Below are 24,808 nucleotides of genomic sequence, written 5' to 3'. Positions count from 1 at the left end.
AATGAAAGCAAACAAAAACAATCCGCTTCTGAGGTTAACAGGGGACATGTTTCAGGATTCAAATGACCCGTCTTTTGTGTGATTTTACCATTCTGTTTTTTTCCGAAAAAGAATTAAAAGTGAGTACAGGCATGCATCCAAGGCGCGTTTACCACTGATTCCGGAAGATGGCGCCGTCCGCTCGCAGCGCCCGAACGTACTCCGCTTGTAAACATCCGCGTATTGCGCAGCAGCTGATCGGCGTCCGTGGTTTCGGTTCATCCTGAAGTGACCAATTCGTGGCTAAGTTACACGTTTTTTTTCACTTTCTTGTCCTGTTCATTTGCTCTCTGTCCTTGTGTGTTTTCTGCGTGTTCATAGTATTAACCATTATGGCTCGAAGTCACGTCCACGGACAACGGAAACGTAAGAAGAGGGACTTTGCGAATTTACGTGGTAGAGGCAGGCATGTGACGGAACCCGCGGATTTGAGAGATTTTGGTAATGCAGGATGCTCCAGCCGTGCTGTTCCGAGTGACCGTTGCACTTGGACGACTCCACATCGCGCAGATACCCTTGTAGGCTCAACCTTTGGTGGTAGTGTTGTTCCTAAAACAAGGTGTAGGTGGTAGTGTTGTTCCTGTGTAAACTGTAAGTGATGCCGGTCAGAATGCTTGTTTCGCTTCGAGCACAAGCGAAATTCGTCCTTCAAATTCGTCATTTGCTGATTCAGCTGGGGTAGATAATGTAGTCCCCTGCAATTCAGGTTGTGACGAGCTTGCCGGTTCCAGAGCAAGTCCCGTTCCAACCACTGCCGCTGTTACACCCAGTCGATCTCCATCTTTCGATACTGGCAATGTCCACTAGACACAGAGTCAGCGCACAAACAGTGTGAATGGTCGGCGTATAGTGGAGATTAATCACTTCTTCTCGTCTTTGCAAAGTTTGCCGGTACATAGTCTGTTTGGTTGCGGCCTGGCTGACATGGAAATTGTATCAGAACATCGGCGAGGTCTGTGTAGCTCTTTCAGTTTGAAGTGCAGAATGTGTCTCAGGAAAGATGTAGTCACAACGGAGGCACCAGTTGATCAACTTGTTCAACAACGCATGGACGTCAGTTCCTCAGCAGTGAACGGTATCGTGTCTATAGGTCCTGGTTTCTCAGGCCTTCTCGAGCTCCTAGGTGCTCTGGACATACCCGGCATGGCTAGTAGCACGTACAGTAAGTATCAGGATATTGTTGCTAAAGGAATCGACAAAACAGCTTGGGAAGAAATAAGAAAAGCAGGCATTGAGGAAGCTTGGTTAGATAGGGAGGCTGGGGACGTCGATGCTGACGGTTTTCCTATAATTCCGGTCGTTGCCGATGGTGCTTGGTGCAAACGTTCATACAAGAACAAGTACGACGCTCTTTCTGGCTTGGTAAGTAAATATTGTTATCTACACTAAATAAAGGTGCCCGAAAAAGAAGGATTTATCTTGCACACCGCTTGGCAGACGGGATATACAGGAAGTCCGTGCCCACCATTTGCGGAAAGAACACTATGAGCATTTATTTGGAGGAAAAAGTTGACCCCTCTGGTGCTATTAGTGGCACTGCTGTCTTTTGGTAAAACACTTACTAGAGTGGTATACATCCTGTGGCATGAGTTTGTACGATACGCATACAGATGCATAATGCCTGGAAACATTGTCATTGCGGGCAGAGTTTTGTGGAATACAATCCTGACATTTTTTCGTTTTTGCAGGCTGTAATTGTTGGGTACAGCACAAAGGAAGTACTGTTCCTAGGCGTACGGAACAAATTTTGTACAATGTGCGCAAGTTGCAAGGCAGGGTCGAGCCCAAAAAAGCATCTGTGCTTCAAGAACTGGGACAGCAGCTCTACCAGTATGGAGAAGGATATCGTCGTTGAAGGCTTGAGGCGCAGCATTGAGTTGCACGGGGTAAAGTACTTGCAGTTGATCGCTGACGGTGATTCGAGCACATACAAGTCAATTCTTGAAGCTGCACCGTACCAGCATCAGGTAGTTCAGAAGATAGAATGTCGCAACCACCTTCTTCGAAACTATGTAAGTCGTCTTCGAGATATTGCTTTGGCAAAGAGAACAACCCCCATTCCCCCATCGCTGAAGAAGCTACTTCTGGATAATGCTGTTCGACTAAGAGTTGGAGCTGCCAGGGCTATTCACTATCGCAAAGAGCAGGCTGAGTTCAGCAAACAAGATCAGATTCGCAACCTGGTGGCTGATATCCGTAATGGGCAACTCCATGTGTTCGCTGACCACGCAAAATGTGCGAGTTACTTTTGCAGTGGTCCAAAAGAAGGGGAAGTCAATCACGTCCCAGAGCTCAGGAAATGCGGACTTTTCAATGAAATCCTTGTACCGATGAGTTGTTTGGCAAACAATGGTAGCAGCTTGATCCTTGAAGTTAACAATAATGCTGCAGGACATTTCAATTCTCTCGTTGCAAAGTTTTCTGGCGGGAAAAGAATAAACTTTTCCCAGAGGGGATCATTCGGAATGCGGGCTTCAGGAGCTGTCGTGTCTTTCAACTCTAAGCAGTACCATCGTGCTGTACATAAGGCAGTGTAATACACCAGGCCTGGGAAGTATGCAAAAATTATGCTGAAGCGTAAAGCAGCTGTTCGTGCTACTTGCATAAGGCATCGGAGTTCTGGGGCTGCTCGCTGTAAGCGTTCACTTGAAGGTGCGCATTGCAAGCGTGCTTCCAGCGACAACCAGTATGGTTCCATAGTGGATGCCCCAGACATGAACCACGATGACTATGTTGAAGCTGCTGCGCCGTACAAGGATTCCCTTGTGCTCTCCCAACCAGATGCAGAGCAGCTCGAGGCTGATACTCGAGGTCAAGAAGGGAGAACTTTGTGGATGCAGGAGAGGCGAAAGTGACTCACCGCTTCTAATTTTGGCAAGGTATGCAAGATGCGAGATGCAACCAGCAGTGCAAGTACTGTTCGTTCCTTGCTCTATGGTCATTTTGACACTGAGGCTCTCCGATATGGTCGCGACACTGAGCCCATCGCAATTGCTAAGCTGCAGGATGAGTTAGGTGTGACTCTTTCACCATGCGGCCTTGTTGTTGATCGGGAATTTGCATACCTTGCTGCAACACCTGATGGGCTTGTCGGTGACGACACTGTCGTGGAAGTGGAAGTGGAAGGACTGCTTTGGGCGAAATTCCGTCAATGTGTTATGTCATCCTCTGTGTTTCTTTGCCTCACCGTCTACTGTGATAATGAGTATGGTGGGCGGATACATATTTTACAAATTGCAAGATGCATTTTTGGGGTTGGTGCCTCTTCGCTCTTTTGACCCGGGCGCTCCGAGCCCCAAAGGTTGGTGTCAGTCTCTTAGTGGGGCTTACCCGGGGGAGGCGGCGCCCCCCCCCCTAGTTCATGTTCCGGGGGGGCAAGGGGCCCCGCGCCCCCCCGCAGTCGGCGCCTATGCTTGAATTACAAACAGGTACCGCATCAACACCAGCACCTGTTTGTAATTCAAGCACCACAAAGGTAGCCCCAGTTACTTTTTGTCGCGCTGTTTTTCCAAAACTATCGAGCATCGACTGTATAAAATATCTGCCATTCCCACCAGGAAGTTCCAGAGTTGGCGTTCGAGAAGCGACTACTCACGTCAATGCTCAACACCGTAGCGTCACCGGCACGGACAGCTGGAATCGTGCGCAGCATCGCGTTATATCCCTGAATTGTGCCAGAAAGTTCAGGCCGCCTTGTCTGTGGCATCAGCTTATACAGGAATATATGCTCCGCGTAGCCTTTCGCCACCTCAACGGTATCCTGTGAAAGAAGACAATTCGTGGAAATGAATCTTCCCTGGCGTGTCAGAGGAAGTGGGTTTTAGCAGCACAGAGATTGAAATCGTTGCAATCTGTACTTACTGAGACTTCCCGCAAAACAGCTGCGGCGCTCTTCCCACCCTGATTATCGTTGCCACCGATACACGTGAGGGTCCAGTCTACTGCTAGGTGCAGTCGATGATGGATTTTTTTCTCTCAGACGGGCCGCTGTAGCTCCGGGATAGCTAGAAGTGACGATTTCCACGTCAGCGTCCACGAAACCTGTCGCGCTTCATAAACTTCAGCTGGCTACTGCCAACCAACGCGCCTTTCATCGCTTACGTTTCTCTGGGATCACAATGCATAATGCGGCGAACTGCAAAGTCAGCTGAACGCTAAAGAAGTAAATCTCCGAAGAAGCTGCAAGGGAGAACCATGCGTGCGTCTCTGCCGTGCGCGAGACGCAGTTGGCGCCGTTGCCCAGTCCTCCTCTCCACGGCTGTCTGGTCGTCTGCTGGCTGAGGTCGACGCGACGACCAAGCCTTTGGCAGCCCACTCGTGCAGACGCGGATGTTCTGTGACGGGGCCCACACAACAAACCCACCGCATGCAAAAATGTAAATAAAATCAAATGCGTTTGTGGTGTTTTGCACATTGGTTTAGGGCCTTATGGACCAGCCAAACCAAATATATTGCGATGACCGTGAGGGTGGGGACGTTTGCCACAACATTTTGCGGCAGGCTACCCAAACCCGGATTTATTTGTCATGAGCATAATGCATGTATTCCTAAGAATCCTTCGCTGTGTGTGTGGGACGATCATATGTTTAAACACTAAAAATTTACACTTTACAAAAAAATACACTTATTATCGAGTGGTCAAAAGCTTCCTTTTATGAACTGTATATGCACCGCGGAAAGGATGGAAATTCGCCTGCAATCTCTGACGGCGAAAATGAAATCGTAGTTCGATTGCCGCGGAAATAAACACTTTCTTTTATTTTTGAATCGGATAGTCCCGCAATTGATGCAAACTACACTGTGATAAACAGTCGCATCCGAAATATCGAATATTCAGACAAACAATTCAACACGTCAGCCTGAACAGACTGGAAGACAGGTTGCTTTATCTTGGAATTATGAAATTTTTATCGTGGTTGAGGAAGGCCCGGCTAGCATTAAACCCCATAAAAAAGTAACAATAATACAGTGAAGGAAGTAACAAATTGACACCTGCCGTCTGCACGCACACTGTATCACGAAATTGGCCAAATCTGGCGGCCATTTACTCCAAAACGCCGCCAATATTTTGGCACGATTTTCGGGTATGTTATTGAGCTATCCTTCCCGAGAACACAAAAAGAAAATTGGAATGGACAAATGGGACTGGCCATCGGGCCCACTGCGAGCCTGGGGAGCACTTAGAGCAGAGGTGGGTTTGGATAGGGCCTCAGTATGGAAATATTGGTGTATGGGCAGGGCACGGGCCTGAAAATCCGGCCCATGCAGTGCTCTACCCCTTCTCAAGAGGCGACTACAGTGCCAAAATGCGCATGACCTGTGCATACGTGCACTGTTTGGTTTGTTTGATAGCTGAAGAAACTCGGGACGGGGGAGAAGACAGCGGTTTCTATAGAAAAGCGCTATCACGTATTTTGTTTCCTCAAATGTTCGCGTAAGCCAGACAGACACTTAGTAGTTGGACAAAATGGGCATTTGGACCGTATGACGTGCAACCCATTATTTGAGGGTGAAATCCATACGCGACCCCTACCTCCTCTGACAAGACCCGCCACCCCCGCTCTACCAGAAAATGAAATCCGCACCCAACCGGACCCGACCAGCAGGGGCTGTGGCGCTTTGTTTACTTATTATTTGGTATGATCTTTTCTCTTCGTTGTTGTTGCTGTAGCCGTTGCTTGTTCGTGGCCGACCCACCAGCAGTGCTTGTGCCAAAAACGCTGCCCGCAACAGTCTCGCAACCTGCGCGGGTGGCAATAATCACCCGCAACCGACCTGCTACCCGCGGGAAATTCCACACCGGGATCTGCACCGCAGGATAGAGCGGGTCGTGCAGAACCCTGCACTATGCCTGAAAACTCCGCACTTTGGCTTTCCTCTTGATCAGCGTCTCACTCTGCTTCACGGAGACAGCGGTGTCGTGTGTACGCGATTGCTCCTCTCTGGCTTTGTTGAAGGACGCTTCTTCTGCTGTCCAAACGCGCCCACCACGCCTGTTGGCCCCAACATGTGTGAGTGCATGTGTGTGGAATTTGGAGTAGCAAGCCGTAGCCATCTGGCTGACATCTCCTAACCCCTATGAAGAAGAAGAACCGAGACCCGTTAGACGAAATATGCATGAAAATGGACACAAAAATTCAGCTGTCGAGTGTCATGAAGTCTGTTGACGTACATGCCGCACCATGGTATGTGTTGTCGAGTCCGAACCTGGCACGGGCACGTGCGAAAAACGTAAAGCCCGGCCCGACAAGGCCCGCGCAATGCTCTAAAGGGGAGTGCGAAACCATATCGAAATTTGCTAGCAGTCCTGTGCGAGCGCACCGGCCTTGAGTTCTACTATGAAATAATGCGAGCCGATTGAGGGAGCGCTTTCACGACACCAATCGACAGCAACGAACGTCATGGTTCAACAGCGTAATTGTCACTGGCAAGAAAAGCAGGGATGTTTTGCAACGGGATGTTGCACTGTCATATGACCGTCGACAACCCCGCGTCCTTTCTGGATACCGTTGCCTCTGACAAAAACCGCTATTCAGCTCAACTGGAGTCCCCCGATACTCTCAGGGACACGTGATCATGTGACACCACGAAAACTGAAAACTACGATCACCATATCACGAATAGACACCTCCACGGACAGTCTCTGCGTATCGGGTGAAAAGCTTTAGCCCGCTGCTACCGATCAGAACTATCTTCATCCACGAGAAAGCGAGGTGGTAACGGCGGTACGCGACAGTCACACGGCATGTTCGAGAAATGCCAGTAAAACGTTTAGACCTATGTGATATGTCCTCTTAAGAAAGACAAAATGAATTTAATTGTATGCGAATTCCATATCCGGTTTTGGCATCCCACGACAACGCCCGACACTAGAGACGTCACGGGTGTCGAGACAAAGCAGCGTCTGCAGCGGCGACGCGAGACGCAATGCAATCGAAAGTGTTTTCAGCATGAGCGTTCCGGACGAAGAGCTGCTTTTTGAGAGCGACGACGACCCTTATTATTACAACTACGTCGAAGACGAATGTCAGTTTAAGACAGATCCTTTGCCAGTACCGCAAGTACGCACGGGAGCACGCGCGGGTACAAACGATGTGGCTCCTTGGTCGCCGGACATTCCCATCCAAACAGCAGGGGGGGAGGGTGATATGTTTATTAAGAAAAAGAAAGGAAAGGAAGGAAACAGCAGATTTATTTAGGTGACAGCTCGTTGTCTGCACGCGCGTTTTGTGTCTGTTCACACGGCATATGTTGTTGAGCCAATTTTCCGTATATCTTCTTTAGATGCTGGTGCATTAGGCTGCGATCCGGAACGCCCGGATGAATTTCTGTGCTGCCGAAACGTTTTGATTATTTCCGAATGTGCGACGAAAACAACATTGATTGCATTGCTCAGCATCGTTTCCACTATTGTGCCTTCACCGTCAACTTCTCTCCGTTTTTGTATGGCACATGAGGCACTACATTCCCACCCAACTGGAGCAACACAGAGACGAGAACAGGTAATGTAATAACTATGTTTATACTTACTGAACCGCATTTTTGCATATGAAAACCACGAAAGTGTGAATAGTACATGTAAAATTCCTAGAATATCAAACTAAGTTACGGGACAGCGCCCATAATTTGACTTATTATTTCGTTTTATTTTGTGCAGCACCGTCTGGTTTGCAGCATATACCTTGTTCGTATGTTGGGTGAGGGGGCGCCTTGGCCGTGGACATCGCAGGCAAATGCCTTGCTGCAGCGTATCATCTATTCGCAGTGTATTTTCATCGCCAGTCTATCATAGATTTCAAGGTAGGACACATTGCTCACTGTATATGATTGGAGAACAATTTTGTTGCCCAGCCTGCCTTGAAACCTGGCTGTACTCTTGAACAAGCTACACAGAAACCGTGAAACAAATAATTTTTGTTTACGCTGATAAAAAACACACACTTCTGATGCTACAGAAATTACAGGACCTCTGGATGGCGTGCAAAAGTTGCATGTCCATCCAAGACCCAGGTTGACAAATACCACAAGATTATTTTATGCTTGTATGCCTACCTCTGCATCAAACTGAGGCAGACATTTAAAACACCTGCCTTGAAAACTAATGTTATAAATATTACAAGCAGGGATAACGAATATGAAATCCATATGTGGCTTTAAAATTAGGCATTGCATGTCTAGCACATTGTCCTAGACATCCTAAATCATAATAGAAGTAAGTGTGGGTATAGTGCCCAGTTTTGAACCAGTTAGGGAACTGAGAAGATTTCTTGCCATTATCTGCTCTGTATAATCACGTTCTTTCTCATTGCAGGATAATGCATCGTAAGCCTCTTCATCAGCATGTAGTGCGCAGTATATAAGTTGTGAGACTGGTGTGTATTGTGCGGTTTGTTCATTTTATTGTAGATATTTATTTATTTATTTATTTTCAAATAATTATAAATTTGTGGAAATAGGATGAGAGGACAATTACTATTCAGCATACTTGTGATATTTAATTTCTCCACATTTGGACATGTTCTTCCATGACCTTTATGCTAGCACACAATGCCAGATATTCCTATTTTTCCCATGGGAAGCAATAAAGACACAAACTGATATTTAAAATGATGTTCAACAAACCAAAAAAAGAAAAACATTCTGCAGCTTAGTCTCGCTATTCTGCAGTCACTATATGATGTAACTGACATACACAATATGGGCGTGGATTCTTATTCTAACAAGTAAGATGAACAACGACAGACAAGTGACACACAGCCACATTTTCCATGCCAATTTGAATCTTAATTTTGGGGTCGTCAACACTGGAGGTCATGACCATCACATGATTGATGCCTTTCTCAGCCCAGACATGTGCTGTGTACCGTTGTTAAAGCATACATACTTTTCCAGCATTAACTCACATCTTGTATTGCCAGAAAAAAATAGCACTTCTGGTAGAGGAAGAACTGACTCCGGTGTATATGAGCAAGGCCCATGATGTCGAACAGTGGCAGCGACTTGGTGATGCTGCTACCAAAGAAAAGGATTGCCGAGCAACAACAACAACTTTATTGCCGAGCACATTGCAACATTGCCCACAGGTTTCTCATGAACAAGTGGCTGGCTGTTCCACTGGTTCTTCTGGCCATTCTCACAAGTGATTGTAACTCTTGCAAGCGTTCCCATCGTTGGGAGCCGCACGCTTTTGAGTGATGATGAGCACCCGGTGCACACTTTTAGGAGTTCTATAAGGCTGGAGCGTGCCACGATGGACATGTCGGGCACTGATGAAGGCTGCACTACGGACCTGAGAGTAATATTTAATCTTACTGACATGACAAAACTTCAAATGTCATACAACCCCACACTGTGAACAAAACAAAGCTCCAGGAAATGTATCACACCATTCTTCCCTGCCTTTGCTAGTTTGTTACAGCATCTCTACTACATTTGTAATAATAAGAGCAAGTGGGGAGTCAGGTGGCAATATCCCATTGCTGTAAAGGATTGTACGTACTAACTGCTTTCTAGCAGCCCATAATGAAGCAGACGGGGAAGGTAAAGAGCATCCTCAAACAAAGTATCGTAATACTTAGCAGTCACCATCCAACTCATCAACAAGATGGCGTGTATCTACCACATCTATTGGCCTGTTAGGGAAGCAATTAACCAAGGGTTGGTGGCAAAAGGTTAGGTAATATACAGGGCGTAAAAACTTGTGCACTCACTCTCCGTCACTGTCATAATCAACCGCCAAGCTGAGTTGATATGACAGGTCATCACAGAAAGCCAGGACCTATATCAGATGGCAGTGAGACATCAGTACGATGACTATTGTACTGATGTACTGTTCTTGTTGTACTGATGTTGTATTGTACTATTGTACTGACTATTGACTACTCTATCAGTACGATGAATTTTATACACAGATGTATAAAATTAACCACATTTATGTTTTACCACTAGACTGACATTTTATATTTCGTTATATATAGACCTCCGTTAGTTTTGTGACACAAAAGTCATCATGATGAACATACGTGTTCAGTATGACAAGCCCAACCACACCATGCTTTTTCAGTGCAATGTGAAGAGTATTGACAAAATATGCATGACTGCACAGTTAATTATATGGGTTCCCCCTCAAAACTGACAATATCGGCTGTGTCATCATGCCCTGGTGATGAAACTGACAAGGAAAAAGGTGGAGGCTCCACAGCAGATGTTGATGATCTAGGGAGAGCTTGGACACTATCTGATGACTCAGGAACCTCTTTTATGACCAAACTGGGGGATCCTCTGTAAGCACCGTCTGAGTGGTTGCATCTTGTGCGGGTGGTCTCTATTGTGTGATTGTGGGCTTTCCTCCAAACGTCTCTCATCTCTCTGTGTTGCTGCATCTTGCATTGCATGCTGAGGCCCTATGAATGGGGACGGAACTGCAGTGAGTAACTTACATTTGTAAAGCGAGCGACTAGTTGGAGTCTGTGCCAAATACTTTTTTTCAGGACCATAATGACTTCGTATATTGCACTTATACACAAACACCGAGCTATAGCTACATCATCAATGGCTTTTCACCAAACTGATGTTTGGGGTGAAAATTTTTAAACAGGCAAGGGTGAACAACTAGTTTGCATCTGACTACCAGTTAATGCCGTTTTACATTGGATCTCTGCAAAGTTTCAAACCTGATGATGCGAAATTGTGTCACCTTTGTCACAACTTGAAGATGCAGAGTAATGCACACCAGACTCCTGGGAAGCAGGTGGAGAGTGTTGCGATACACCTTGGAAAAAGAAAATCAGAATACATCAGCGCATGCAGGCTTTGTCTCTTCCATATATTTTCCTCGATATTCCTTCTGTCAACTGAACTACGCAAACACAGCACACATTTCCCCGATACTGCCCATGCAGTCGCCTGCGATCTTGACTACGGCAAACCATCGGGCAACTGCCACTCTGGCAGTGAGCGCGATACTAGTTTCAGGAAATGTGCCGATGACAAATATTGCGGCTCAGTACGTATTTTTCTATTTTTCCAAAGCAGAATATTATTCTTCACTGTACTCACTTCTGTCTTCAAAAGGAACTGACACTGCTCCGCGACCTTGCTCCTGCGCATCAATCAAAAATGTGTAGCACACAATATGTGAACCTAAGATGATCAGGAAAGTTAGAGACTTACGCTATCGTAGCTTGAAGAAGCTGATGGTGCGTATTAAGACCAACCGGAGGATCAATGAAAGCCGAAGGTACCGCGTCAAATTTCAAGGTGTGGCTTCGTCTTTCCTGGACGAGATATGCCGAGCTCCTACTGAGGTCTGTTAGACACTTCGAAGCAATCTTCGGTAAAGTGCTCAGAACAGAGGGTACTTGATTCGTGGAACTGCCATCCGAGGCGACGAACCTTTGCTATCGATAGCTGTCGATGCTCGCACTTCGGAAGACTGAAAAACGGTACTCCTGTTGCGTTCTCTTTGCTGTTCTTGCAGTGAACCTGTGTCCTCCCATTGCCACAAACGCGTTCAGCGACGTCGCAGTAGCAAAAAGGCGGCACGTATTGAAATGTCGAAAGTACGAAAAGCCACTGGCGACTGCTAGACAGGCATCGGAGGCACGGCGGAGCAAACACTGGAAGTCGGCACCGGTGACGTCACCAGTGATCGAAGTGCGGCTTTCAATCAGGGGTAGTGTCCAAAGTTCAAACTTCAATAAAAAATTCCCGTGGCCGAATCCAAAGAAAAGCTTTTGCATGGTGGCTCCAGGAAACATAAGAAATCGTATAACAACGCCGGCAAACTTTGCATGATAGCTCCAGACAGTCCCTTTAATGTCAGGCGCATAGAATACAGTAAGGGGTGGATTTTAGGGGGGTCCAGACGTTCTGACCCCCTCCTCAATTTCAGTCGTTGCATAGAGTTTCAATTGACTTTCGTGGTGTAATAGCATGGTGTCGGAGGCAGGACACCCCCTCAGAAAAATCCTGGATCCGCGTCTCTGCACAGTCGGGGTGTAGGAAAAAATGTCCCCGAAAAAAATGATCCCGGAAATAATGTTCCCGAAAAAAAAAATGTCAACGTTCCCAGCCCCTCAAGTAAGATTATAGCGCAAAACAATGAACAGACTTTCATTTGATTACACCAAAGAAAGTAAATTCAACTACATACATACAACTTCGGCTGGTATAGTGTAAGTTACAAGAGTGAATAAAGGATATTATTCTCAATGGGCTAGAAAAAACGGTGAGGCGAGTACAAGGAAATGCCGCCCATTATATTTCTTTATTTTTTCTGCTATTCTATATTTATTCACGTTCTTCCTGATCCACATTTGTTCGGCTGACGTTAAAACCGTATCATCCCTCCAATGCAGCGACGAAATTGCTCCAGGCTCTAATCTCCCGGTGTGCACTGCATACAAGGATTCCAATGCCGCGTTCGCAGATTCACTGTCGTCAGCTTTACACGCTTTCTCGGCGGTATTGCTGAGTAGTATATGATCAGCTCATCTAGCCCACAACTCACACAGTGGCCTGGACGCCGTTAATTGGCAGTTAGAGTAATTTGGGACCCCCCCAGTAATTAGAATCATTCAGTGAGTGATTACACTAATTGGGGAACATCTAAGACGTGTCCAGACTACTGTGTGAGTTGTGGGCTGCTCGAGCTGATAAAAAAATAGAGATGGAGTGGAGAGAAGGAGCTTAGTGGAAGATCAACGACATCATCTTGAAGACAGCGGTCTGGAACGGTCGCTGACCATCGCTGGGCAACGGAGCACAGAGGCAGGCTGCAAAGCATCACAGCTGTGACCACCACTTCCAGACATCCTGTGACGTCAGCAGTGACGTCATCATGGCATGTCTGGGCAGGTTAGGATAGCTCTGGACATGCGAGGAGAAAGACACTCGTAATACAGAGGCTGTGAAAGCAAGAGTAAAGATGCTAACCATCAATAGCTATCAACCAAAAGAATCAGGCACAGAAGCAAAACAATTCCACCACAACAACAGTCACGGGGAGCGCAGAATGATGCGACTGCTCCATCTGATAGCCAAGCACAGAACTGACTCATAATGCTTTTTTCTATTCTATAAAGTTATGCATCAGCAGCCCCCTTAGCGGTTACTTTCTGAAGTAATTTCATGGCAAAATTATTAACAATCACGACACCGCTACTCTCGTTCCCAAGGCAGCTTTTGCGGAAGATAGAAAATGGCGGGGATGCCCGGACAACAGCAACCAGCGCACGACATGCACGGGCAGGAAAATCGTAAAAAAGGGGGTCAAAGTTATCACGTGCAAAAGAATAAGTTACACAACAACTCAGCCCACCACAACGGCAGTCACAGGAGTGCAGAACGATACGTCCTTTCTATCCGAGAGCCATGCAGAGAACTGAATCGTAATGCTTTTTACTACTCTATAAAGTCTTGCATCCGTCCCTCTTGCGGTTACTTTCTGAACTAATTTAATCGCAAAATTATTACGACTTATTCTAGCACTATTCCCATTCAGGGCAGCACTAGCGTCATCGTCAAGACAAGAATCTTCAACAAGAATCTTTCTTGTCAAGAAAGAAAAATATACAAAGTGTCAACAAAGGAAAGCATGGAGGTCGGGGCATGTCAGGAGCCCTGATACACGAGGAAAAATCGCACAAGCGCTGGGCAACAGAGGAAAACAAACACAGCAAAACACTTGAACAGAGTGAAATAGACATTCACCATCATCGGAAACGTACACTGCATTCCTTCATTGTAAATCCTCTCGTCACAAAATCTACCATTCACCAGTGACGAACCACACATCTGCGCCCCATCAGAGGCAAACGGAACCCCACCGAAGCTACGCTCTTCCACTAACGGCCAGTGCCATTGCTAGGAACAGAGTTAACACGTCCACACCCGTCAGTGTCCAAGAGAGAAGTGATTCGTTGCGCCCTCTGCAGACCTTTCTCGTTGGTGGTGACATCATCCTCTTGAATTTTAAAGCTCCTAAATATTAGGTGAGCTTAGTATGGACTCTTTGTGTGATGGCGTTGTGTCTAGTCCTCCGTTGAGCGCGAATGAAAGTTTGTCCCCAGGCTTTCGCGCCTTTTTGCTCGCAGGTGTAGCCTCAGACAACAAATGTATGAGCATAGAAAGGGTCATATAATTACATAAGCCTGGTGATGATGTTGAGTGGTTACAATTATTATTTCAAAGAGCAGTGGTAGTTTACTGGTGTTGTGATTCTAAAGACCATGATGAGCCTTTGGAATGAAAATCACTAATATGCACGGTGCTTATTTGTTGAATTCTAATGTAAGAATGAATATCATTAAGAGTAGGACAAAGGATATAATGTTGCGATTCAATAAATAATTCTTCAGAGAGGATGTGATGACGTCACGCAGTGTTTCAGGTGTCGGTAGCAATGCATTGACCGTTACTGGAAAAAAGTGCAGCAATAGAAAAATGGAGGATGGTATGCATTGTCCTGGACGGATTTATGATGAGCACTGTTTTTGAATTAGAGGGGTGTGTGTGTTTAGAAATAGTTTGATGCTGTTTTCTGCTTTGTTCAAGTGTTTCTCTTCGATTATTTCCCCCTTTTTGTCTGACAAACATGCGCTGGCATGCCCTGACCTGTTCTGTCATGCACTCCTTCTGCATGTAGTTCCGTATTTTTTTTCTTTTTGACAAGGAACATTCTTGTCTTGACGATAGTGCTGCCCTGAATGGGAGTAGTGCAAGAATGATTCTTAATAATTTTGCGATTCATTTAGTTCAGAGAGTAACCGCAAGGGGCACAGGTGCATGGTTTTATTCAGGAGGAACAAAGCGTCATTATTCAGTTATCTCCCTGGCTCTCGGATGGGACGGACATCTCTCGATTAGCTCGTTGTATGTAGCCATTGATGGTGTTACTTGTTAGGATATTTTGTTTTTTCCTGTATTTGTAAGTCTCATTTATTAAGACTTTGGGAATGAAATGCTTAATTCCTACAATCAGCTTTCATGCATGGTGTTTTTCTGCAATAGTTTCCTATGTAATCGTTATAGTAGAATAAAGTAAAGGATAGTGATTCAATAAATAACAGGTCCTCTGTCTAGAGCGTATGTGTCCTTGAGCCAAGCAGGTGCATGCTTGGGTCATACCACGACTCTACTGTTTCAGGTGGACCTTGTCCAGAGGAGATCGGTTGAACATTAGTGAAAAAAAAACACTGTAGCCCTGAGACAATAGGATGACGTCACGACCAATGAGAAAGGTCTGCAGAGTGCAGGGTGCAAGGAATCACTTCTCTCTTGGACTCTGACGGGTGAGGACGCGTTAATTCTGTTCCTAGCAATTGCGTTGGCCGTTAGTGGAAGAGCGTAGCTTCGGTGGGGTTCCGTTTGCCTCTGATGGGGTGCAGATGTGTGGTTCGTCACTGATGAATGGTGGATTTTGTGACGAGCGGATTTACAATGAAAGAATGCAGTGTACATGTCCGATGATGGTGAGTGTCTTTTTCACTCTGTTCAAGTGTTTTTCTGTGTTTGCTTTCCTTTGTTGCCCAGCGCTCGTGCGATTTTTCCTCGTGTAAGAGGGCTCCTGACAAGCCCCGACCTGCATGCTTTCCTCTGTTGACGCTTTGTAGATTTTTCTTTTTTGACAAGAAAGATTCTTGTTGAAGATTCTTGTCTTGACGATGACGCTAGTGCTGTCCTGAATGGGAATAGTGCTAGAATAAGTCGTAATAATTTTGCGATTAAATTAGTTCAGAAAGTAACTGCAAGAGGGACGGATGCTAGACTTTATAGAGTAGTAAAAAGCATTACGATTCAATTCTCTGCCTGGCTCTCGGATAGAAAGGACGTATCGTTCTGCACTCCTGTGACTGCCGTTGTGGTGGGCTGAGTTGTTCAGTAACTAATTCTTTTGCACGTGATAACTTTAACCCCCTTTTTTACGATTTTCATGCCCGTGCATGTCGGGTGCTGGTTGCTGTTGTCCGGGCATCCCCACGATTTTCTATCTTCCGCAAAAGCTGCCTTGGGAACGAGAGCAGCGCTGTCGTGTTCTTGATAATTTTCCCATGAAATTAGTTGAGAAGGTAACCGCTAGGGGGCTGCTGATGCGTAACTTTATAGAATAGAAAAAAGCAATGTGAGTCAGTTCTGTGCCTGGCTGTCGGATGGAGCAGTCGCATTGTTCTGCCCTCCCCGTGACTGCTGTTGTGCTTGGCTGATTTGTTGTGTAACTAGTGCTTTCGCTCGTGATAACTTTGTCCCCGCTTCTTTATGATTTTCATGCCCGTGCACGTTGGGCGCTGGTTGCTGTTGTGCGGGCACCCTGCCATTTTCTGTTCAGTTTCTGCCTGGCTGTCAGATGGAGCAGTCACATCGGTCTGCGCTCCTGCTGTGGTGGGTTGATTTGTTGTGTAACTAATTCTTTCGCCAACTTTGTCCCCGCTTTGTTTGCGATCTTCATGCCCGTGCACGTCGCGTGCTGGTTGCTGTTGTCCGGGCATCCGCGCCATTTTCTATCTTCTTCTGCCTTGGGAACGGGAGTAGCGGGGGTGTGATTCTTAATAATTTTGTCACGCAATGAGAAAGTAACCGCTAGGGGGGTGCAGATGCGTGACCTTATAGATGCGAAAAAGCATTATGATTCAATTGTCTGCCTGGCTGTCGGATGGAGCAGTCGCATCATTCTGCGCTCCCCGTGACTGCTGTTGTGGTGGAATTGTTTCGCTTCTGTGCCTGATTCTTTCTGTTGATAGCTATTGATGGTTAGCATCTTTACTCTTGCTTTCACAGCCTCTGTATAACGAGTGTCTTTCTCCTTGCATGTCCAGAGCTGTTCTAACCTGCCCAGACATGCCATGATGACGTCACAGCTGACGTCACAGGATGTCCGGAACTGGTGGTCACAGCTGTGATGGTTTGCAAACTGCCTCTGTGCTCCGTTGCCCAGCGATGGTCTGCGACCGTTCCGGACCGCTTTCTTCAAGATGGCGTCGTTGATCTTCCACTAAACTCCTTCTCTCCACTCTATCTCTATCTATTTTTTTTATTTTTTATCAGCTCAAGTAGCCCACAGCTCACACAGTGGTCTGAACACGTCTTAGATGTTCCCCAATTAGTGTAATCACTCACTGAATGATTCTAATTACTGTGGGGTGTCCCAAATTGCTCTAATTGCTAATTAATGGCGTCCAGGCCACTGTGTGAGTTGTGGGCTAGTTGAGCTGATCATGTACTACTTTCCTATTGTATCTTGATCAATTAAACCAGACTTGTGTGAGTATCATCATGTAAATGCGACAGCAAATAAATCCTTAGACGGTAATTGTGAACAGGCTTACCTTCAACTTACTCCTTGAAACACGTTTGCCCTTACTTGTCAGCACAGGATAACCATCAGAAATGACAGGACGATCAATACATATACGGCAACAAACTGCGGCCTAAATACCATGCGATCGTTTCATCAATGTCACGTTCTGTTCTGACGCCTGTTCTGTCTGTACCTTATGCCCTCGTGTTTCGCGTCCTCAAAGATTGCAGTATGCTATCCCAATAACGAGCCCAACTTTCTGCAATTGTTCAACACCCCGACTTTGATTTTGGGAAAACTCCGGAATACTTCTCCAAATGGAATACTTCCGGGGAATTTCAGCTTATTGCTTGGAAATACGTTGAACCTAACTTCACAGCACAGAGTAAGCATTAACAATGATAGGATGCCTAGTAAACGTGCTGCAACAAACTGCCGTCTAAATCCCATGCAATTCTAACCTCAACACCCTTATTTTGTTTCTTTCGGGAACTCCGCGTACCCTTTCCACAGGGGGCATTTTTTCCGGGGAGATTCTTTCCGTAGACTTTTTTTCTGGGGACATTTTTTCCGGCTCCCGCACAGTCGTCTGTCTACAAGTGTATCTGTTTCTGTTCCCTGCAACATGTTGCTCGTGTGAAGGTACACACCACAGTTTCTCTCTGCATTCAAGAGTCCTATCTCTTACAATGCAAACGCTTGCAGAAGGGATATTGACAAAGTGGCTCACAAAGGTTTAAAAAAAGTGTGCTGACGTTGTTTTTTGTCATGCCAGAATATGAATTACAAATATGACTGCGATAAATGGCAATCAAATTTTGTCATCACATTCTGACAACTCAAGTGCTCAACAAGTGGCCGATAACTCAACTGAGAAAAATCAAGTTACAAATACCTTAATAGCACCAGCTTTATGAAATTCTGCATGCACGGTACACAATTTAAAGGTTAAAAAGTGATCGAAACATTTTCCAAATGCTGTTATAGTATAAATATTCGTATATGGCTATGAATGACCATGTACTGTACAGGACTTTGCTACTTATAAACACAAGCTGTCCATATACTAGGTCCAGTTTTTCGTAAGTATGAACGAAATGAGGGAAATTATGGAAAGGCGTATCTCACCTACCCGAGCAGCACACAATATTCTGCCCATACTGGCTGGTCGTTGGCGATACGAGTCCAATATGGGCCCTATATTGCCAAGTTTGAGCCAATATTGGGAAAATCCTGGCAGTATGGGCCCCATGTTGCACGTATACATCCCATATTGACTGAAAATACAGAAAATGGTACGTACCCACGTTGCACATATGCCTAAGCAGCACGGCAAGATTGGACGTCGAAGTGTGTGAAATGCCAATTTAATACGCCGTTACATCCAACAACTTCTTGCAGATGATACACGTTGTTCAAAACAGTCCAGATACGAGGCAATCCCACTGTAACATTCACTAGAGCTCGACAACTCAACTTTCCACTTTCTAGAAGCATCCGCCATCTTGCTTCGCGATGCCACTGCCAATCGGGCGAACCGACTGAGAGCGAGCGTGGTGGTTAGAGCCAAATCAGGCGTCCCACAACTAATGCGCATGCGCGACAGTCGGATTGGACGTTTTATACGGGTTAAAATGTCGCTAAAATGTCAAGTAAAAACACAATGTTAGGTAGAAAGGGATGAGGGGGGAAGACATATTTATTGAAAGGAAAAAGAAAGGGATGACTCTACTGTAAAGTTCGGTGCTTTCAACTTACTGCAAGCAGTGGGAGTTACTGAGGCGTATGTCGTCACCCTCAGGAAAGTGTCTCGCTTCTTTGTACTCTCGGAACGGGTTGGGAATATTTGGTTCGTAGATTATTGAGATCCTAATGAAGGCTTGTGAGGGACGTTTGGCATGGATTTTGGTTTCGTTTGGTGTGCATTTCACGCTGTCGACGAGTGCACGCGCAGCAGGGCCGCAGTGTACAGGAGGTGATTCAGCTAGTTAACGCCGGTATTCGCAGAATTCTTTGAAGGGAGTGAACGGCGCTTGGAGCAGTTGAGTTTCACCGCCGCTGGATGACCTCTGACATTCTCATCCGGGTGGACAATGGCAAGTTACATGTTAACCTATGAGGTGTCCACATCCTCGTGTTGTTCTCCCACTTGCGGCTTTCCAGTGTGATGGACTTTTGCATGGCGAAACAGACACGTATAGCAATCTCTAAACAACCTTAGTCCCTGGGCGAGAGTTGGTATTCAGAACATTGTTCGAGCCTGTCTCAGATGGCACAGGAAGCCGACCCCTGTGGCCGAGCTTCTATTTGATGCCAATACACAGGGTTGTTTGGCGTTGGCAGTTCAGTGGGACCGCCTGCCTAGCACTAGTTGATCCTTCTCTTTGTTTTTAGGGTGAAAGCAGTACTATTTTTGATATAGTGATGTGAGCAAGCTTTCGCTTGTCCAATCCTGCAGTTGGCAATACGACTGCCTGTGTCCGTCAGCAAGACGGGCACAGCACCTGTTCTCCGTTTTGGGGGCGACGCAGTGGTGTTTTTGTAAAGCGATGCAATATGAATCAATAAGATCTGCAGAAATGGAAAAGCAAAAAGACGAGAGAAGTAATGCCAGCGGTGGATATTAAACCCGATAATGCTTTATTATTACACGGGCTTCCCGTTGGCGTTATTACAGAAGTATTGGCAATATTAGTGCAAAATGGGAGCAGCCCATATTGGTCCAATATGGAGCCTGGTTGCACTCTGATATTGGTCAAATATTGGCAACCTTTGCAGCCCATATGGGTCCAATAATGTACCAATATTGGCGTGCTGCTTGGGTAGGAACTTGGGTATTTAAAGCCTGTAGTAGCTACTATTGTAACGGCTTTGCGTATCTCGTTTGCCGCACAGGCTGGTATAACCATTCTCTCTCTCTGTTCTTTTTTTTTTTTCAAGTTTGTGCAACACCCATCTCACGAACTGTTGGTATGCAGTGTATCTGTATCTCATGTATCTCTCATCTGTATCTCACACGCAAGCTTTGAACAAAGCTAAAACTAGGAGGACGTCGGGTATTATTTCAGCTGCACTCTTTCTGAATAAGTGACGGACAATGACGAAAAGTTCGGAATAACTATTTTGTACTGAAGCCCACCAGCATGAGTGTGCATGAGACACGCTTCTTACTCGTGAAAATGAGCGCTCATAGGATCATGGTGTCCTCGAAGTTCTAAATATAGTACTTTGAGGACAGCTCCTTGCAGCAGAAGATATTTCGGCATTATTATGCATGAACTACACCGGCACCTTAAAAAGACGAAGCAGTTGGGGATGAGGAATGTACTTTGTTTGTTTTTGGTTGTTTGTAGGTTGTTGTTTTGTTTTGGGAGTAGCAGAACTAGTCAGGAGACAAGTTCAATTTCTCCCTGGTTTTCTTTTAAATAAATAATCTTTTAAATAACAAATCAATCACGAAGCAGTCAAAGACGAAATTTAAACAAACTGTCCATGTGCTTCATCATGGTGAATGCTGAAAGCTCATCTACCGGTCTGGTGGTGGTGGTGAATGGGCTTGCCGTTGGCGGCCTCACGTAGGATCTACCAGTCTATTGTTTACCAGTTGTCTACCAGTTGTTGTTGTCTACCAGTCTGTTGTTTACGTTGTCTACGTCTTGCGTGCCCAATGCCCGTATGGAACTTCCTCTTGACCTTCCGTCGATTCGCGGCTGAACATTTCAAAAGCAAAGCTTCCCAACTGCGCTGCACGTAGCAGAACTTCCCTCTCAGTTCCTGAAAGGTAGCTGAAAAGCTGACTTGTTGACTCCGTTCTGCTTCCTCTTTCGATGTCTATGTTGAGAAAAGCACCCAGCAATACGAAAGTTACGGAAACCACTCCAACTTCCAGTTTGGACTTTCTTCCAAGAAACGTCGCGGGCGTTTTACGTCATACAGTAGGGAAAACCGATGCACAATAGCTAGATTTTTGGGAGGCGCTGATCGGACGAGTTGAGGGTTGAAAGTGGAACGGCTTTTCGGCTCCTTGTTTAGAACGTTCGCGGCTCCGCAAAGACGAAACGTTTCCATTGCAACTTGGAGGAAACATGTACGTTCATTATCCTTACAAACAAAAACATTTACCAGGTTCTGGTCAGAGACCCTTTAAGAGCAATTCTGCTGTATTTAAAACGAAATTTGATTTGCATTCTAACAACACCCGATTACACTTAAGAGATTCGGTGTAGGATTTCATTGCCGAGCGATCTACCAGTCGCACCCTTGATCACATAACACCCTTCTAGACACCTGTGACACCGAATGTTATCGTCGCTTTCCTAATTTTGTTGACAAATGGAACGAATATCTCATTCTTCTACCCCATACCCCATTCTTCTTTTTCCTCGTCATTCTGTCCAGCGAGTTTTCTGGTGAAGTGTTTCTTCTTCTTCTCTGTGGCCTTACTGCACCACAGGGAGATTTCCCCGAGCTAAACTGTAACGAAACAGCATGAATGTATATACCGATTGAGATATGACAGTCGTCGAAAAAGCCACGAGAATCGGGTGTTGTTCTGTTTGTGTTTACGCCTCAGAACTGTTGCTTTCCATGATACCGTTTTCACAGTGCAACGTTGTGGACTGAGCAGTCTCGTCGCTATCAGCATCACGAAATCCGGGAACGTGTGCACGATGCATTCATTCCAATCGATTGCGTGGATCATGTAGGAAGGCCCGACACGAACTCAGCGTACGTACACGTATGGTGCTTTACGCAGGGATTAGATTGGGCTCACATGCTGATTGATCAGCTCGAATGAGCTGACGCTAGAGTGTCAATCATGTCTACTCCCAAAAATTCCCACCCCGTGGCAGATAGGAATCCTCTGGTACGCTCTAAAAACATAACTTGACCGCTTAACGTGCCAGGTCATAAAAGGACACCATTATGACTTCTGTTTTGCGGAAAGCCCGAGGTCTTTGTGGCGTAAACGTGTAAGTGTTAAAAAGGGGTACCCCCCCACTTTGTTCAAACCAAGGGCAGAAAAACGACATTTTGTGTGGCGGTCGCTCCTCAACGTTTCTTGCGGTGACGAACTTTCTGTTATTAGGACCTACTCTGGTGTTTTGGCTACTTTTTCACTTAGTTGTTTCTAACTCAGTTTGTCCACCGGCGTTTGCATAGCGTAAGTAAACAAATCAGATAACAATACGACGAAGTATCGCGTATCGTGCAACGTATCGCGTCATTGGCACATCCTGCCGCAGGATAATTTTCGCAGATGTTCTAGTTTATTGCTGCATATTTTTATTTCCAACGCTGTTTGGATCATGAGCATCGGTTTTGAGAATTGTCGCTACTAGATGTTTCTGCTTTGAAGTCACTTTCGTGTGGTTCTGCTGTCACAAGATGGTGAAAGACAGTACACACCAAGTGGGATAGCTATTTGACGTTTAAAGGTAACCACACCTTTTAACGTGATACGTAACCAGCCTTTCAGTGCTTGTACATCGAAAGGGCCCGGGGTATACGGCAACAGTGTACGCGACAGGTGGACTGTTTGCTAAGTACTTATGTGGTTGGGGTTTCGTCACATCGTGACGAATGGACTCAAACGGGCGCTTGATCCATTACGAAGTGTTAACCGCTGGAACTGTTAACACGGTGCTGATAAGTTTACGTATTAGGTAGATATCGGCCTTATAACAGCCAAAAACTGAGCTAAGTTGGAACCACACGTGACAAAGCCAGACGGAGCCCGCGGCTAACCGACAGAGGACACTTGAGGGGGAGTTCAAGAACACTCAGCAATTTCAATCAATCGCCGTCCCGAGGCGAGTTTGCGCAGGGGAAAGGGTAAATCTGAAGCCCCCCCCCCCCTCCCCTTGCCGCCAGAAGCGCTGTAAACAAAGCGAACCCAGGGCGGCTGCTCCTCTCGCACCCCCGTCGCTATAGTGCTCTGACCAATAGTAATGGGGATGTGTTTCGTTTCAGAGCCACCTCCAGGATGGGAGCTTTGACCCAGCTCGGTGTCCTACTTTTGAAGAATTTCTACACCCTGTTGAGTACTGGCCAGGTGTCAACGGAATTCATCACTGTGGGACTGATGTACCTTCTGGCAATCGCGTATAAACGGGATGATTTTCAGTCTAATGTGTCTCCCATCGCGGAAGCAGCGGAAGATCCACAGCAGGGCTTCTTCAAATCTGTTGTGTACGGACCTCCGTCCACCTACTCCAATTTCATTGCCGAAGAAGCCTTCCAATATGGCGATAGTAAGCAATGTCGCATTCTCTTGATCCGTGATAATCGGCATAGTGATATTCGGTACAATATAGAAAAAACAACGTAACGCCCTCAAGGCTAACTGCTGGAGAGTATGACATATGTATAGCTCCTGCTTTGAGAGACAGTGAGACGAAGGCTTCTTGGTGACAATTAACGCAAACGGAAAGTTTCACAAGGAAGACGGGAACCTTTCAGTTAAGAATAACCTGACCGGCAGTTGTTCCTGACCATTTTATGCGGTGAAGCTCTGTCTGGAGTACGACATGAATAACACGTTCCTGGGTCAACCGTAATTCCGACTTATACCGTCCTCTTTGCTAACTTGTTGAAAATAGTAGACGTAAGCTCTCGTGTGACACTGTAGATTTGCGTGCGTCTCTTTGTGTCAGCTTGGCTATATGGTAATTTCATAACACTCATTACGATGTGGTCCACAACACGTTGAAGGCCAGTAATTTCTCCGAATGATTCCGTATCAGCTCTGATCTCTTGAGAGCGCTTGGTATACGCTCTTTCGTGGCAGTTTACATAACCACACACAGGAGATCCGGTGATAAAGTGTCATTAAATTTCTAAAAATAGGTTTAACTTCAGGAAATTATGAAACTACTTGGAATACACGCACACAGACTTTTGCCATAGATTCAGGCCGTTTGCATTCGCGTCACACATTAATTACGCTAATTTTGCTAATTGAATTCTAAAATTAGCTAAGCACAAGTAACGTCTTTCTTGAATTCGCAAGCCAATGGCCATAGCACACTATTCCAAGCGGAATAAAAGTTTTTTTAGAAGATTTGTACAAAAATTTGACAGCCGCGAAACCGTCACTTGGCAAGCCGTGCTCCATGAAATTTGCGTTTGCGTAAATGGTAGCTTTGTCTTTATCGGGACAAAGCGGAAACAGCCGAGGGCATTACCGCGGTAACCGACGTTATCAGTGACTGGGGACTCACGGTATGCACGTTGATAAGGGCGGAAGGCGTGAATATGTCCTTGTTTGCATAGGAGGGAGGGTACTTGGATGGCACGAGAAGTACCGCAAACGCAAATATCAGCAACCGCACCTCGCACGAGGACGGTTTTGCGGCTGTCAAACTTTTGTACAAATCTGCTGAAAAAAAAAACTGATTTTGGTTGGAATAGTGTCCTATGGCCACTGGCCTCCGAATTCATCAAGAAAAACGTTACCATTGCTAGGCTAAT

The 24,808-nt window shown here is 45.9% G+C and overlaps 1 protein-coding gene and 1 long non-coding RNA gene across 2 annotated transcripts in view; one reads left to right on the top strand and one right to left on the bottom strand.

The window, feature by feature from the left end:
• Positions 1–10,312: 10,312 nt before the first annotated feature.
• On the bottom strand, positions 10,313–11,125 carry LOC135374231 (uncharacterized). Its single transcript, XR_010416800.1, has 3 exons — positions 11,098–11,125; positions 10,736–10,810; positions 10,313–10,442 (listed from the first exon to the last, which is right to left on the bottom strand). It is a non-coding gene; the product is annotated as an uncharacterized LOC135374231 (long non-coding RNA).
• Positions 11,126–21,992: 10,867 nt separating this feature from the next.
• LOC135374227 (ATP-binding cassette sub-family A member 7-like) overlaps positions 21,993–24,808 on the top strand; it is a 184,035-nt gene continuing 181,219 nt past the window's right edge. Inside the window, exons 1-2 of the mRNA XM_064607232.1 lie at positions 21,993–22,063; positions 23,309–23,589. Coding sequence (XP_064463302.1) covers positions 23,322–23,589 — 268 coding nt within the window. The 5' untranslated portion in view covers positions 21,993–22,063; positions 23,309–23,321. The remainder of the gene's footprint in view (positions 22,064–23,308; positions 23,590–24,808) is intronic.

Source organism: Ornithodoros turicata, unplaced genomic scaffold (assembly GCF_037126465.1).
Source record: "Ornithodoros turicata isolate Travis unplaced genomic scaffold, ASM3712646v1 Chromosome48, whole genome shotgun sequence".
NCBI classification, from domain to species: Eukaryota; Metazoa; Arthropoda; class Arachnida; order Ixodida; family Argasidae; genus Ornithodoros; species Ornithodoros turicata.
Note: the sequence above shows the minus strand (reverse complement) of the source record. Positions and strands in the feature narration are given on the sequence as shown.